Source organism: Corythoichthys intestinalis, chromosome 2 (genome assembly GCF_030265065.1).
Source record: "Corythoichthys intestinalis isolate RoL2023-P3 chromosome 2, ASM3026506v1, whole genome shotgun sequence".
Taxonomy (NCBI): Eukaryota; Metazoa; Chordata; class Actinopteri; order Syngnathiformes; family Syngnathidae; genus Corythoichthys; species Corythoichthys intestinalis.
In genome coordinates this window covers 7,398,020-7,414,431 of record NC_080396.1, presented here as the reverse complement: position 1 = coordinate 7,414,431, position 16,412 = coordinate 7,398,020, and the positions used below count along the sequence as shown (strand labels likewise).

General features: G+C 38.0%; 1 protein-coding gene across 1 annotated transcript in view; it reads right to left on the bottom strand.

Moving 5' to 3' along the window:
* Nucleotides 1–16,412, bottom strand: part of mgat5 (alpha-1,6-mannosylglycoprotein 6-beta-N-acetylglucosaminyltransferase) — a 148,536-nt gene that overhangs the window by 15,006 nt on the left and 117,118 nt on the right. The window contains exon 12 of the mRNA XM_057855988.1: nucleotides 13,635–13,784. Within this exon, the coding sequence (XP_057711971.1) occupies nucleotides 13,635–13,784 (150 nt within the window). The remainder of the gene's footprint in view (nucleotides 1–13,634; nucleotides 13,785–16,412) is intronic.

Here is a 16,412-nt window from a genome sequence, read left to right as displayed (position 1 = left end):
GTGGAAGCTTCCATGAGCCTAATAAATTTAATAATTAAAAAAAAAAATACAGTACTGTGCATATATATATATATATATATATATATATATATATATACTGTATACCGTTTGAGGCTCAGCTCATGTATTTGAATTTTCATGCTCCTTTTGCGATTACTCGATTATTCGAACTAACTAGTCCATCGATTAATCGACTACTAAAATATTCGATAGCTGCAGCCCTAATATATATATATATATATATATATATATATATATATATATATATATATACACATACTGTATATATTCAAAATGAAAAAAACATTTAAAAAGAGAATTTCAGCTTTAAAAAAAAATATAGAGATATATATTTTTTTAACTATAAAATAAATCAAACTATTAATTAAAGAGTACATTAATATATTGTTTCCCCTTTTTGTATTTTTAGGAATTTAAAAAAAATGAGTTTAAAATTTTTAAAAGTAAAGAAGAGAATATTTACTATTCACGCATTGCCTTCCACTGACAAAGATTGACGTCCAATTCATTTAAACTGGGTGAATAATTGTCAATGCTCATCTATTGATGGCGCTCAGCGTCCAATCCATTTTTCCAATCAAAATGGAATAGACGTCTAACGTCATCAATGGCGGCCAATACCAATCAGTGCCCTATTAAGAGTTAATGAGTTTCCTCGAAACAAAATGAGACAGCCACCGGCTTTCCACCAACAGGTGGCAGCAAAGCACATCACTTCTCTGCATCTAAGACGTGTTGTGTAAGTGCAGGCAAAAGCTTCTCAACCTTGAGAAACAGTCAACCTCTATTTATAGGGACTAAAAGAGGAGGGGAACAAAGTCCCTGAGAGATTGAGAGCAGTTATTGTAGCTGAGAGGAGTGAAGGCGCACTTGCTGAAAAATTCAAAGGCAAGCTGGATGGATGGACCTCGCGTGATTCGGTCTTCGAGTGGTGGTTGATGAATGACAGCCAGCGTTTTGTTGTTGCAGAACAATGAACATGACCTTTCGGATCTAAAATGTCATCGCTTTCTGATCTTATTGTGACATTTGTGCCAAATGTTAAGATGAATGCAACTGAATTCACCAATTATGGCTATAGACATGTTTTGTGAAGTCACAGTGGTCCTGACCTTTAAGTGATTTGAATTGCTCCATCCTCCAGCATTGGCTTTCACATGTATCCCAATGAAATATAGTAACATAATACTAGTCCTTCTAAAAAAATTAGCATAATGTGATAAAGTTCATTATTTTCTGTTATGTACTGATAAACATTAGACTTTCATATATTTTAGATTCATTACACACAACTGAAGGAGTTCAAGCCTTTTATTGTTTTAATATTGATGATTTTGGCAAAAAAGTCAAAAAAACTAAAATCTATCCAAAAAAATTAGCATATTTCATCCGACCAATACAATTTTTTTTTTTTTTTAATACAAAAAAAGTCAGCTTTCAATTAATTATATCAGCTATGCACTCAATACTTGGGCGGGAATCCTTTTGCAGAAATGACTGCTTCAATGCGGCGTGGCATGGAGGCAATCAGCCTGTGGCAATGCTGAGGTGTTATAGATGCTTCGATAGCGGCCTTAAGCTCATCCACAGTCTGGGTCTGGTGTCTCTCAACTTCCTCTTCACAATATCCCACAGATTCTCTATGGGGTTCAGGTCAGGAGAGTTGGCATGACAATTGAGCACAGTAATGCCATGGCCAGTCAAGCATTTACCAGTTGTTTTGGAACTGTGAGCAGGTGCCAGGTCATGCAGAAAAATAAAATCTTCATCTCCATAAAGCTTTTCAGCAGATGGAAGCATAAAGTGCTCCAAAATCTTCTGATAGCTAACAGCATTGACCCTGCCCTTGATAAAACACAGTAGACCAACACCAGCAGCTGACATGGCACCCCAGACCACCACTGACTGTGGGTACTTGACACTGGACTTCAGGCATTTTGGCATTTTCTTCTCCCCAGTCTTCCTCCAAACTCATTGATTTCCGAAAGACATGCAAAATTTGCTTTCATCTGAAAAAAGTACTTTGAACCACTGAGCAAGAGTCCAGTGCTGCTTCTCTGTAGCCCAGGTCAGGCGCTTCTGCCGCCGTTTCAGGTTCAAAAGTGGCTTGACCTGGGGAATGCGGCACCTGTAGACCCAGTGACGTGCGGTGAGGTTCATGGTTGGTGAGGCACTGACTCCTTTAGTGTCAGATTTCCAAATATATAAACCAAAAAGGGTAGCTTATTCAATTGGCTACTGGTTATTTCATATCTCATCAGCATTCTTCACAAAACACGCACACACGGTACATACTATCGATACGTAAAAGTAAGAAAATAACATGCATTTGCTCTACACCCTCAATGTGTTGGCCGTCGCCATTCTATAATTCATGCAACATAAATGAGAGTAAAGAGTGGTGTACAAAACCACAGAATTCAATTCTGACCTTTAGTGAAATATTCCGTTGTTTTTAAAACTTTTAATTCTGAAACTTTAATCAATTTATTACAGATTGCTAAACAAAAAGTGTGAAAAGAAAAACAAAGAATATTTTATTTAAGGCCAAAATTTAGTTTTTAAATATTCTATTGTATTTTTCTTGGTCTAAGCTTTTTTTTTTTTTTTTTTTTTTTTAAATAAGATTGAAATGAAAACTGTTTGTGGTCTTGCACCTGTCCTTCACCACAAAAACCGGCGTTACTTTGGAAGGGCATAGGTTTGGTCTCAACATTCGTAGGGACGATATAACAGCATAACCTGCATGTAGGTACACTTTTTGCTGGGGACGGGACATTAATTAGACCAAACAGATTGGATGAAGGGGGCAAAGGGCCACATTTCTCATGTATATGAACCTAATTAATTAATAGGCAAACTGATAAATGCAAAATAAATCCTTATCTACTGATAATAACTTTTACGTGCATTGGTTCAGATGATACACTGTTCGATTCAAACCTTTGTTTTCAAAAAATACTCAAGAAACATTTTGAAAACTTCCTGAATAAATGTCTGGTTTTTATTAGCAAACATAAACATAGTGAAAATAATTCACTTAATAATGGTAGGGTCAATTCTATCCTTACAACATATGGAACTATTGAAAGATCTAAATTCTCTATATAACTGAACATTATATCATGCAAAAAAGGTAAGGTTGCTTAAAAGTTGGTGGGGACAATTTTAGCATGCTGAAAAGTTGGTAGTGCTATGTCCCTACCGTCCCTATGCAAACCGACGCCCTTTTAGTAAAAGTCTTCCTTATTTTCCTTTACTTTAAAAAAAATCTCTCCGCCTCAATGGAGAGGATTGCTTCAATTAGATCGTTCTGTGCTCTATTTGACAAGCCAGAAAACACAGTGGTAACTCCTGTTTAGCTAGGATGCAGGTTGCATTAATGAGGTCTTTCAAACTCTTTCGGTTGTCCTTTACCTTAGAATTCTGGATGCTACCGTTGAGCTTCCGCTGTTCGTCAAAGCCAAATCGATCCTTGAGCTTCCAAAAGTTTTTAAAGCAAACAGGCTTTGAATGTGAGTGGTCGAGCTCTCATGTTTGCTGAGGCTTCGTGGTAGTTTTTTAATGTCACAATATCTCGTGTTAGTCCAGACATTGGCACAAGTTGAGAAGAAAAGGAAGGGAAAGCAGCAAAGGCGATTTTTCGAAGGACAGCCACATAGCCAGTCTTTTCGAGTGTACCAGTCCGTTTGAAAAGCGCGAGTTATCCTCTGTCCCGTAGTTTGAAGCAAACCTTTTAGCTCCGGCGTTGTGTTAACCACGTCCACTTTTAACGGAAAGTCCAGTTTCACGTACGCCCCCTTGCAGTGCGGCAGAGTACTATCTGCCGCAACCTTGTGTAACCGCGTCCACTTTTAACGGAAAGTCCAGTTTCACGTACGCCCCCTTGCAGTGCGGCAGAGTACTATCTGCCGCAACCTGAGCCTTTTCACTGCGGTTTTATTTCCCATCAGCAAAACTAAATATGTCGCTAACAAACATTAAACTTTAAGGGTTAAAGACATTAGCCAGACTGAGGAAAATCAGGTCAAATAAACGTATCTGGAAACATTATAATGGCGACATGCAGATGTACGGCAACCAGCACGCTCCAATTCCATGTATCAACCCAGTTTGTTAAGGATTGCGCAATCAGAGGTGAGGCTTTACTCGTTGCCGCCGCACCTCTCGTTTCATTTCTTTATTTGAACAGGAAATAGGCAAATTCAGCGATTTTGACTATAAAAAATGTTTGAAATGAGTCATACATAAAGAGCAATGGACAAATATTAATATAAATTTGATGCTATAATTATTTTTTTGTCATGATGACAGGTGAGGCTCTGCCTCACCTGCCTCCCCTGACCGTAGACCATTTCCAGCACACGCCTGTGCACGGTGGCTCTGAATGTTTCTACTCCAGACTAATCCACTGTTTCTGCAGGTCCCCAAAGGTCTAGAATCGGCCATTTTCCACAATCTTTCTCGGAGTGCAGTCACCTCTTCTGGCTGTGCAGCGTTTCCTGCCACACTTTTTCCTTCCCACTTAGGTGCCTTGATACAGCACTCTGGGAACACTTAGAAATTTCTTTCTGTGTCTTAGCCTCTTGCTTGAAGGTGCCAATGATGGCCTTCTGGACAGCAGTCAGGTCGGCAGTCTTGCCCATGATTGCGGTTTTGACTAATGAACAGGCTGGGAGTTTTTAAAAGCCTCATGAATCTTTCGCATGTGTTTTGAGGTAATTGGTTGATTCAGATGATAAGGTTAGTAGTTTCTTTAGAGAACCTTTTCATGATATGCTAATTTTTTGAGATAGGGATTTTGTTTTTTTCTTGACTTCTTTGCTAAAATGATCAATATTAAAACAATAAAAGGCTTGAACTACTTCAGTTGTGTGTAATTAATCTAAAATATATGAAAGTCTAGTGTTTATCAGTACATTACAGAAAATAATGAACTTTATCACAATATGCTATTTTTTTTTTTAGAAGGACCAGTATACTAGGAGAGAAGTAAAGCTGAGCACACTCAAAGTAAATATTAAAGAATTCAATGTGACTCTTCCACTTGGTGATTTGAATGTGCATCTGAAGGTTCAACCCCATGAGGCCAATTAGCTCAGGCATTCCGTGTAAAGGTGCGGTAAAGTTGACGTAAACACCTTGTTGTCAGCCCTTTCACAATAACGTTCTCATAATCAGTGACAAACCCAATATGTTAAGCATTTGCATGAATTTACATGAACCTGCAAGTGATGCACTGAAAGGGAGTTGCTACTTTACATTAAGGGACTTCCAAAAAATCGATTATTACATCGCGATTCGACACGTGACGATTCTTTTATGATTCATAAAGGTTCAAAAATGATGATTTTCCCTCATAACTTTATGACAGCAGCTCGTAGCGGAACGAAATTCAAGAGATGTCCGCCGCCTGGACACCTTTAACCGATGCTCGCACGTTATGATGGATACTGCCGGTTACTGAGCGAAAGATTTACTCCTTCTAAAAAGACTGGAAAATAAATTTGTGTATGAGACAGGCAGGTATGAGACAGGCGGTTATTTTTTAAGGCAAGAGGGGAAGAGGGGTAGCTCATTGCTCCTTCTCTTTCAGTTGTGCAGCAGTAGTTTCAAGTCATGTCAATTGAAAAATGTCCTGAATGTGTTGCTAAGACCCGTATGCATCTATAAGAGGTGAGTACACAAACCCTCTTGTACTGTTTAGCCTTTATTGTTGTTGTTTTTGAGATGTTAATAGTTAGAGCCAAGCGCTAAGCTAATGAGCTAATTCGCAAACGTGTATTTCATATGCAGAACGTGTAAAACCATGATTATGTACAGCGGTAACACTACAAACAGGCAAAATAGTACAGAAATCTGTGAAAACAAAGTATATTGATTAAAAGAAGTCTTATTTCTAAAGACACTTTGTGTCCAGAAAAAGTGGAATTCATTCCAACTGTGTAAATTTTATTGTATTGTTGAAAGAAATAAGTACTCCCTTTAAAATGGTTGATGTTTTCGCACTTTCTTGTAAAAATAAATAAATAAATAAAAAAGCAGCTAAGGGCAGCTTTTTGTTGTGTGGGCATGTTTCCATCGTTCCCGTTGAATCATTAGGATATTTTAAATAAATAATGGACATGAATTTGTTTGCCTGCTTTATTAATATATGATGCATCGATAATCGTGATAACCGTGATCATCGTTCAATAATCGAATCGTAGCACCCTGAATCGTAATCGAATCGAACCGTGGGGTGCCTAAGATGGCACACCCCTACTTTACATCTCATTGTACTAAGTCTATTCTATTCTATTCTATTCTCAATTAAGATCAATGTATGGGCCGATAAATGGTCTTTTTTCTAGATCAGCCAATATCGGTCGATATACAGTGGTACCTCGACATACAATCGCTTCGACACACGATCTTTCCGACATCCGACGTATAATTTGACCCAAAAAAATTCCATTTGTTTCTACATCCAACGACATGACAGCACCGCAGACAGACGCACAGCGGATTTTCTTGTGAGAGAAATCAACACAGGTTTCAAAAAGGTTGGTAGAGGTGGTGAAACAAGGAAAAAGGTGACGTGAACTGGCTCAACAATACATCTCCACGGTCCTTCGACGACCACCGTTCGCCAGTCTTTATAAGTTAAGGTTCATAGGGATGCAACGATACAGTTAAGTCATGGTTCTGTACGATTTTTGATACGGGGGACACCATTTTCGATCAATTTAATGCTCTGTAAAAAAAAAAAAAATTTTTTTTTTTGCGAACAAGCAAAAATTACATTGCCATCATATAAACATGCATTTTAGTGCATAATATTTATGTGCTGACTTCTCACTGATCTGAAAAAAAATTGTATAAAAGTGCTGAGAACAATCTTTACTGTTTGTAAAGTGAGGCAGGGCGCACTGTTGATTGCTACAGCTCTCTTAGCAGCTAGGTTTACTACTTGAGCAAGACATCCTATTCGTGGTCCGAATCCATCTGTGTCACGCACTGAATTAACAATATTTGCAACATTATCTATAGTCGCTGGTATCGATTGATTTGGTCTTCTTAACTTCCATTCAGTCATGACAGTTTAGAATTCATCGATGTAGTATATGGACTACGTGTCCCATAATCACTCTGGGCTCACGTAGCCAATGGCATGGGACGTAGCACATCTAGTTTGCCATTTCATGATATCTAGTGTGTGCGCGGATTAAAAAAGTTGGCAAGCGCCGCTGAAGTCACGTCTGCTCATTACTACACAACACCAGCATATGACAATTGACTTTCATAAACAGGACGAGTTTGAAGCAGCTGTTCGTTGTCAAAGAGAGGTTGTTCGTAGCAGCCATGTCGGTAACAATGTTTTGGCGGACTTCGTTGTAAATATCCGGCGTTGTGCCGAAAAATAGCCGCCCTGCGTGAAATGTCACTCCTGACGGGAGCGCCCACACGTCAACAACACCGGCGCGCCATAGATGGTCCACAGTCCATCCAGAGCACTGACGCGGCCGGTATACGTTGAACAATAGGATATAAAGGGAATGATTGGCTCCGGCGCTAGTTTTTGCCGGACCTGGAACGAAGATGCATTTTGCGCAGTTGGTAACGAGGAATCCGAACTTTTAACAGCACGTCTGGTGCACGCGAGGCAATAAATCGCAGTGGAAAAATTACCGACTTCATTTTTATTTATCGCGCGATAAATGGAATTATTGCATATTGCGACAGGCTTACCATCTAGTGTATTTGTTGAGCTTTCAGTAAATGATACAGTAGCCATGCCCAAATGCATGATGGGAAGTGGAACCATGACTGTGCGTAATGCTACCAATTGATATATGTTCTCTGCGTTGGGAAATAACATAAGGTGTTAAGAAAAAGATCAATTGTTACCTTGCTTCCCCACATTGCTGCCCATGATATTTCTAATCATAGGGAGAGGGATGGTATGGCTATAGCCAATTAAAAAAGGCTTTAAAGGCTGCCAAAATTCACTCTACTCATTTTACGCCTTATATCCCTCTATATAGGTAAAACGGCGCCATTACAGATTGAGCGCAACAATGCGTGAGTGGGTCGTGCAGCGCATGCATTAATTGCGTTAAATATTTTAACGTGATACATTTTTTTAAAAAATTAATTACCACCGTTATCGGGATACATTTGATAACCCTACCTTAAGCCTAAACTAAAGACTCTGGATGAGTGTAACATATTATGTCTGTAAAGTTAAATACAATTAGAAAACAATTTAATTAAAAAATATATACAGTGGGGAGAACAAGTATTTGATACAATAGTATATATTGTATATATTAAAAAAAGGCATGGCCGATATTTTTTTGCCGATTCCGATACTTTGAAAATGACGTGATCGGACCCGATCGATCGGGACATCTCTAGTCGCGGGGTGACAATTATTACTGTGGTAACAACACCAAAGAAATCGCCAGCTTCATCTGGTTAATTTATTTCATCAACTTGTGCAACGCCTACTGTACGCCGCAGTTGTTGACGTGTTCTCAAGAATACGTCTGCCGCGCGGTGCGTTCAGGTACAGCAAAAAACGTCCACCACATTAGAACCCGATTCGTTACATTATTACAGGAATTATTATTATTAAATGATTATTCCAATTTTTATTTATAATTTATTTGTTTTACAATGTGTAACTGCCATTTGTAATAGTACCAGCAGTATTTATTAAGGATTTAGTGTTGGTTTTTGGGTTGTGGAACGAGTTAATGGAGTTATAATGTATTCTTATGGAAAAATCCTGCTCGACATATGACCATTTCGACAAACCAGGTCCTGGAACGAATGAACTTCATATGTAGAGGTACCACTGTATAGCCAATATACAGTGGTACCTCTACATATGAATTAACTTCATATGTAGAGGTACCACTGTACAGTGTGAGCGCGTTTTGCCGCATTAAAAGTAGTCTAGGCAAAACATCATTCTTCTAGCTGGCATGATTAAACGATTCCTCGAGGCGGATAAAATTCCTCAATCAATTTTTAAAATAGAGTTACTTGAATTATTCGAGTAATCGTTTCAGCTCTATTTCCATCTTAAAGGGATCCTCTATTTTTAAGACAAGTAATTCTTAAAACATAAATGTTAGTATGAGTTATAATAATTTGATATTAAAACCCCTCTTAATGTTTTTGTTTTGATAAAGTTTGTAAAATTATTTTAAGAGATAGGTCGCCATTCTTGTTACGTCGCAGTGCGTGACGTCACTGGCCCCGAATGCCGAAATTCCAGCTTGTCACTCGTTAGCTTTCCCAACATGTCGTCCCTTCCTATTTGAACCAGATCTGAAAAGTGAAGAGCAGGACAGCACTGTCGGTCGTTCACAAGATTCAGGGAAAAATGCGTGCAGCAAATACCTGATAGGACAAAAGTTGGGCAAAACTGGTGATGCGAGAGAGTCCGGTTGGGAGCAAGAGTGTATGCTGTCCGGTTTTATTAGCAGATATTCAAGGTAAGCATATTGCGTTTTCAAACTTATCCCAATATAATTATGTAGATTGTTAGCATCCAGAGCTGTCGTTTGCTTTACATACAGTACAGGCCAAAGAGCACACCTTGTGTAATCCAGGTCTTGTACATTGTAACGCGTGGTAGCTAGGATACGTGTATAAAAGTACCAGAAAGGGGAGAAGCTTCCACTTAGGCACATTATTCACAAAAATATAATATTTCCACCTTGACCACTCTTCACTCAGGAGCTCAGCAGTACGCAAACACGCATTCCCTGATGAACTCAACAACATTGTTTTAAGGTCCACGTCAGAGTCACTGTCGTCACTGTAGCGTGCCATAGTGCTTTAATTATTTAGTATGATTTGGGGAAAACTCCCACGAAGAATAATCAACAAAAAGATTGCAATACTAATCCAAATCTGCGTTTTTTACTCACTCGAATATCCAGGAATTAGACCGATCCCATGGCAATACAGCAGCTGCGATTAGGTCGTCGACTCCACAAAATAGACTGATCCGAAAAGCCGCTGTGGGACCGACGAATCAAAATAAATGGACAGATCCAAAACCAATATTGCAGACGCGATGGGACCCTTACTTGACTGAGGATCCAGGAAAAATGTTCGGGCGCCAGTTGTAATGCACGGTGGGTAGGATACATGCATACAGGGACCAAAAAGGTGGAGAAGCTTCCACTTATGCACATTTATTCACTAAAACTAATAATTCCACCTTGACCACTCCACTCCCCTTTTTTCCATTTGACTGGAAATTGCATCCAAAAGCAGCACATCGTCGAATTTTACTTCGCGAGTTTAGGCAGCAATATGCAATTGTTGAACTGGGCGGCGGGAGGAGGGATGGGCTGCGCATGTCAGACTCTCCATGTGAAACATTAAAACTGTTCAGAATCCGGGCACTTAGACTTCCATTCTCTGTGTCAAACAGCTGAACAGGACAGGTTTTAAAAAAAAAAAAAAAAAAAAAAAAAAAAAAAAAAAAAGCAATTGTTGAACACGCTACACATTCGGAAAGATACCAATTACGTCATCACTGCGAGCCCGCAAACCATGGCGCCAACTAACGGTCAAAATATGGACTAAATATTATAAAATATTGCCATTGATTTAACATTTTATGTGTTTCTAACAACATATTTTAGTACAAGAGAACAATTGTGGTTTATTAGAGCCAACATGTATTTAAATCAGAGGATCACTTTAATTCCACTGGTAGGGGTCACCTTTTCCCTTTTTTCACTACCTGCATTAACCTTCTTGGGACCCATGTTGATTTCTCTCACAAGAAAATCGGCTGTGCTCCGTATTGCGGGAAAACAATGAAATTGCGACTTTCATAAATCGGCGTATTTCGAGCATGTCGTCATGTCGAGACAAACGACGAGTAAAATTTCACGTCGGATGTCGAAGGGATCGTATGTCGAGGTAATTGTATGTCGAGATGTACAGTATGTTGAATGTATACATCCGTCTTATCTTTCCATTCCAACAATAATTTACAGAAAAATATTGCATATTTTAGAGATGGTTTGAATTGCGATTAATTACAATTGATTAATTTTTAAGCTGTGACTAACTCGATTAAAAATTTTAATCGTTTGACAGCCGTAATATATTATATATACAGTGCCTTGCAAAAGTATTCGGCCCCCTTGAATCTTGCAACCTTTCGCCACATTTCAGGCTTCAAACATAAAGATATGAAATTCAATTTTTTTGTCAAGAATCAAACAAGTGGGACACAATCGTGAAGTGGAACAACATTTATTGGATCATTTAAACTTTTTTAACAAATAAAAAACTGTAAAGTGGGGCGTGCAATATTATTCGGCCCCTTTACTTTCAGTGCAGCAAACTCACTCCAGAAGTTCAGTGAGGATCTCTGAATGATCCAATGTTGTCCTAAATGACCGATGATGATAAATAGAATCCACCTGTGTGTAATCAAGTCTCCGTATAAATGCACCTGCTCTGTGATAGTCTCAGGGTTCTGTTTAAAGTGCAGAGAGCATTATGAAAACCAAGGAACACACCAGGCAGGTCCGAGATACTGTTGTGGAGAAGTTTAAAGCCGGATTTGGATACAAAAAGATTTCCCAAGCTTTAAACATCTCAAGGAGCACTGTGCAAGCCATCATATTGAAATGGAAGGAGCATCAGACCACTGCAAATCTACCAAGACCCGGCCGTCCTTCCAAACTTTCTTCTCAAACAAGGAGAAAACTGATCAGAGATGCATCCAAGAGGCCCATGATCACTCTGGATGAACTGCAGAGATCTACAGCTGAGGTGGGAGAGTCTGTCCATAGGACAACAATCAGTCGTACACTGCACAAATCTGGCCTTTATGGAAGAGTGGCAAGAAGAAAGCCATTTCTCAAAGATATCCATAAAAAGTCTCGTTTAAAGTTTGCCACAAGCCACCTGGGAGACACACCAAACATGTGGAAGAAGGTGCTCTGGTCAGATGAAACCAAAATTGAACTTTTTGGCCACAATGCAAAACGATATGTTTGGCGTAAAAGCAACACAGCTCATCACCCTGAACACACCATCCCCACTGTCAAACATGGTGGTGGCAGCATCATGGTTTGGGCCTGCTTTTCTTCAGCAGGGACAGGGAAGATGGTTAAAATTGACGGGAAGATGGATGCAGCCAAATACAGGAACATTCTGGAAGAAAACCTGTTGGTATCTGCACAAGACCTGAGACTGGGACGGAGATTTATCTTCCAACAGGACAATGATCCAAAACATAAAGCCAAATCTACAATGGAATGGTTCAAAAATAAACGTAGCCAGGTGTTAGAATGGCCAAGTCAAAGTCCAGACCTGAATCCAATCGAGAATCTGTGGAAAGAGCTGAAGACTGCTGTTCACAAACACTCTCCATCCAACCTCACTGAGCTCGAGCTGTTTTGCAAGGAAGAATGGGCAAGAATGTCAGTCTCTCGATGTGCAAAACTGATAGAAACATACCCCAAGCGACTTGCAGCTGTAATTGGAGCAAAAGGTGGCGCTACAAAGTATTAACGCAAAGGGGCCGAATAATATTGCACGCCCCACTTTTCAGTTTTTTATTTGTTAAAAAAGTTTAAATTATCCAATAAATTTTGTTCCACTTCACGATTATGTCCCACTTGTTGTTTATTCTTGACAAAAAATTTAAATTTCATATCTTTATGTTTGAAGCCTGAAATGTGGCGAAAGGTTGCAACGTTCAAGGGGGCCGAATACTTTTGCAAGGCACTGTATATATATATATATATATATATATATATATATATATATATATATAGTGCTGCAACGATTAACTGATTAACTTGAGTATTTAATTAGAGAAAAATATTTCAATTAAATTTCATTTCTTAGAGTATTCTTTTAATTAAAGTGGTGTTGTAATGGTTTATTTTTAAAGTGTTTGCATTTAATTTTATTGATTAGGGTGGATACACTGCCCTCTGGTCTGCCTCATTTCACTTGGCTGAATCCAGCTGCTCCCTGTTAAGACCAGTTTTTGTTTGAGCCAATGTTTTTTAATACATCCACAATTTAGTTAATTGGTATACTTAGCCGTTTTTTGTGGGAATGTGTGTGTGAAAACTGTGAACCATTTGTTAAGAGGATTGTAAAAAAAAAAAAAAAAAAAGTTAGCCTTTTATAGCATTTAAGGAGGCGGACTTTTGCTATGTAAGTTAGCCAACTGTTCTTTTGTTGTACATAGATCCTCATTTATTTATTTTTTATACCGTTTGAGGCTCAGCTCAGGTATTTTAATTTTTCATGTTCCTTATCCGATTACTCGATTATTCGAACTACTTCATCGATTAATCGACTACTGAAATAATCGATAGCTGCAGCCCTACGTGCTTTAAAAAAAAAAAAAAAAAAAAAAAAAAAAAAAAAGTACATCGGCCTCAAATACTGCTTGCAAAAATGACTTAGGATATTGTATTGGCAATCTGCTCAATTTTTACAAAAACTACTCTGTATAGGCATCAGCCTTTAAAAATCCCATATTGGTCGACCTGTAATTCACGATAATGTTTTTTTTACTACAAGACTGAGTTTTTTTTTTTTTTTCAACAGCCTTCTGAGCTAACCTTGGTTTCTCGGAGAAGGAACTGTAAGTCTCGTCCGCTCAAGATGCCGTGGTTCCTCACGTAGCTTGGAAGGTGCACCGTGCTGGTGCCGTGCACAGTGCCGTGAATTTCCATGTAGCTGTGAATGATGTCGAGGTATTTTTTCTTGTCCTATAACAGAGAAAAATGATACAAATTTATCTCTAGTAAACAATGAGCTGAAAAATGAGTTAAATTACTGGAACAAATGTTACAGGTAACATTTACAGATTGGTCAAAACATTAGGAGCAAATTCATTCAGCACCAGTATTAAATAAATGAACAAACAAACAAATTAAAAAAAAAAAGTCGGGGGGGATGGGCTGTTTTTTTTTTTTTTTAAACAACAATGCTATTAAGACCTCATGTCCACATCACATTTCGGGTCAAGTAGGCCACTGTATTAACATTTGGTATATGAACGCCTGTGTCCACTGCCTTTCTCTGCCTCTTAGCTCTCAATGAGCAAAAAAAGGCGTCATTGTAATCCGTTTGAGGCAATGCATGATGCTTCAAATATTTTAACGTGATTAATTCAAAAAAATAGTACCGCCCGTTAATGCGATAAATTTGACAGCACTAATTCAAACCCTTTATTGTACAGGCCTAATCTAAACTGGGCTGTGTATCAACTATTAAAATGGGAAAATATCAGTTTAACCATTTAGTACAGTGTTAGAAGTAGGGCTGCAGCTATCGAATATTCAGTAGAGCTGTCCCGACTAGTCGACAATGTCGACGTCATCGATGACGTAAATCCGTCGACAAGCACAACATCCCGTCGACGTTTAATGAAGGGTTAAGAAAATATATGCGTGGAAAGTTCAGAATGTCGGACGCTTGGTATGCAGGCGGGGAAATCGGCACAAAGCCAAAAAAGCGCACCAGAGAGTCCAAAACTTATTTTTAAAGAAACAAAGGAGGGTACACTGTTGTGTCCTGTCTCTTCAATGCAAAGCTTGGCTGCACGGCGGCCGTGAATGATAACGACAGGAGATTGTAAGTCCATCTAACTAACTAATGACATGTTTTATTGAAGTTGCTAAGCCTTTCGCGATATGCAATGATTCCATTTAAAGCATGATAAATAAAAATGAGGGCGGTCATTTTCACGGTTGCGTTTGATCGCTGCGCGCGCGTGCGTGCTGATGGCATATGAGACTCCCAGTTCTTTTCTGTCATCAACACGCTGTAGAATTAAGTTTAGACATACAAAATAAGAAAACACGTCTATATTAAACACTATATACGTTAGCATTGCTACTTTGAGGTGAATGCGAAAAAAGACGACCTACTCTAGCCGGCTATAAAACAGGCAGTCTTGTCCAAAACTTGCAGTTAAAAGGTGACACTTCAAACATGAAAAATCGCTGGTTAACAGCATTTGCAAAAGGACAAAAAATCTATTATTGACACAACATGCAATGACAAAAAGCGCTTTTTTGTGGAATGTAAAGCATAAGTTAGAGGTTTAGCGAGCGTACTTCCGGTGAACATTTCAAAATAAAAGCATGTCATGTTCGTCATATAAATAACGATTTCTGGAGTTAATCCCTCATACTTCAGATTCTACACTTAGAATACCTTTAAAATGACACCCTTTATGAAAACTGATTGGCAATGAATAATTATTATAAAACTATTATATATAGTACTACAGTATACTATAATATTAACGCTAGGTATTTTTTTAAGAATTGTTTTGAATCATGTTGGAAAGGTGAAGTCAGTGTTCTGAATCTGTTTACATTCCATTCTTTTGCACAATTAATTCTATCAGCATTTGAACTCATTGTTTGTGATTTATTATTGTTATTTATCTGTTTATTTGTACTTTAATAAAGAATTTCAGTGTTCCAAAATGTTTTTGTGAATTGATAAGCGTCAACAAAAATTTCATTGCTAAATTAGTTAAAAATAAATAAATAAATAAAAAATTGTGAATTGATAAGCGTCAACAAAAATTTCATTGCTAAATTAGTAAAAAAATGAATAAAAAAATAAAAATTTTTAAATTAAATGATTAGTCGACTAATCGTAAAAATAATCGGCTGATTAATCGGGAGAAAATTAGTCGTTTGGGACAGCCCTAATATTTAGTAATCGAGTAATCGACTGAAAATTCTATCGATTAATCGAGTAATCGGATAAAACATTTTAATCCAATACTGAACCATTTTCAGTCCATCAATGTTTTTATTTTCTATGTACATTGTTGAAAACAGCCGACAATTGCATCTCAGATGTGACTAGAAAAAAAAATCCACTGCTTTCACTCAAAAAACTTCTAGATCTTATTAAAAAAAACAACAACAAAAAAACAACATTTCTTACCTAAAAATGTAATTACGCTAGATAACACACATCACTTGAAAGCTAGGTGTTTTCCCCACGTGTTTCAATTGAATTTCCATTTGTGTCAAGCTATTTTTAAGTTTTAGTTAAGTTTTAAGTTAGTCTAAACTGGAAGTACTGATTGGATTTTGAGTTTTTGCAGTGTTCAAAATAAATGTATGATACCTGCTGTATTGGAGCACATTAGGGACCAGTGCTACTTGGGTGTTTTATTCAGCAATGACTACTGAGCAAAAACTGACAGTTAGCTTTATTATGTTTTAATTTTACACCTTCATCACTCTACAGCGCTGTGTTTTTACAAATTAAGTAAAGCCTGTATGTAAGACAAGTTAGCCATGCATCGACAGTGGTCATAATCAATAGAAACCTAGCCCTCCGAAGGGCTAACGTTACGTGAGCTA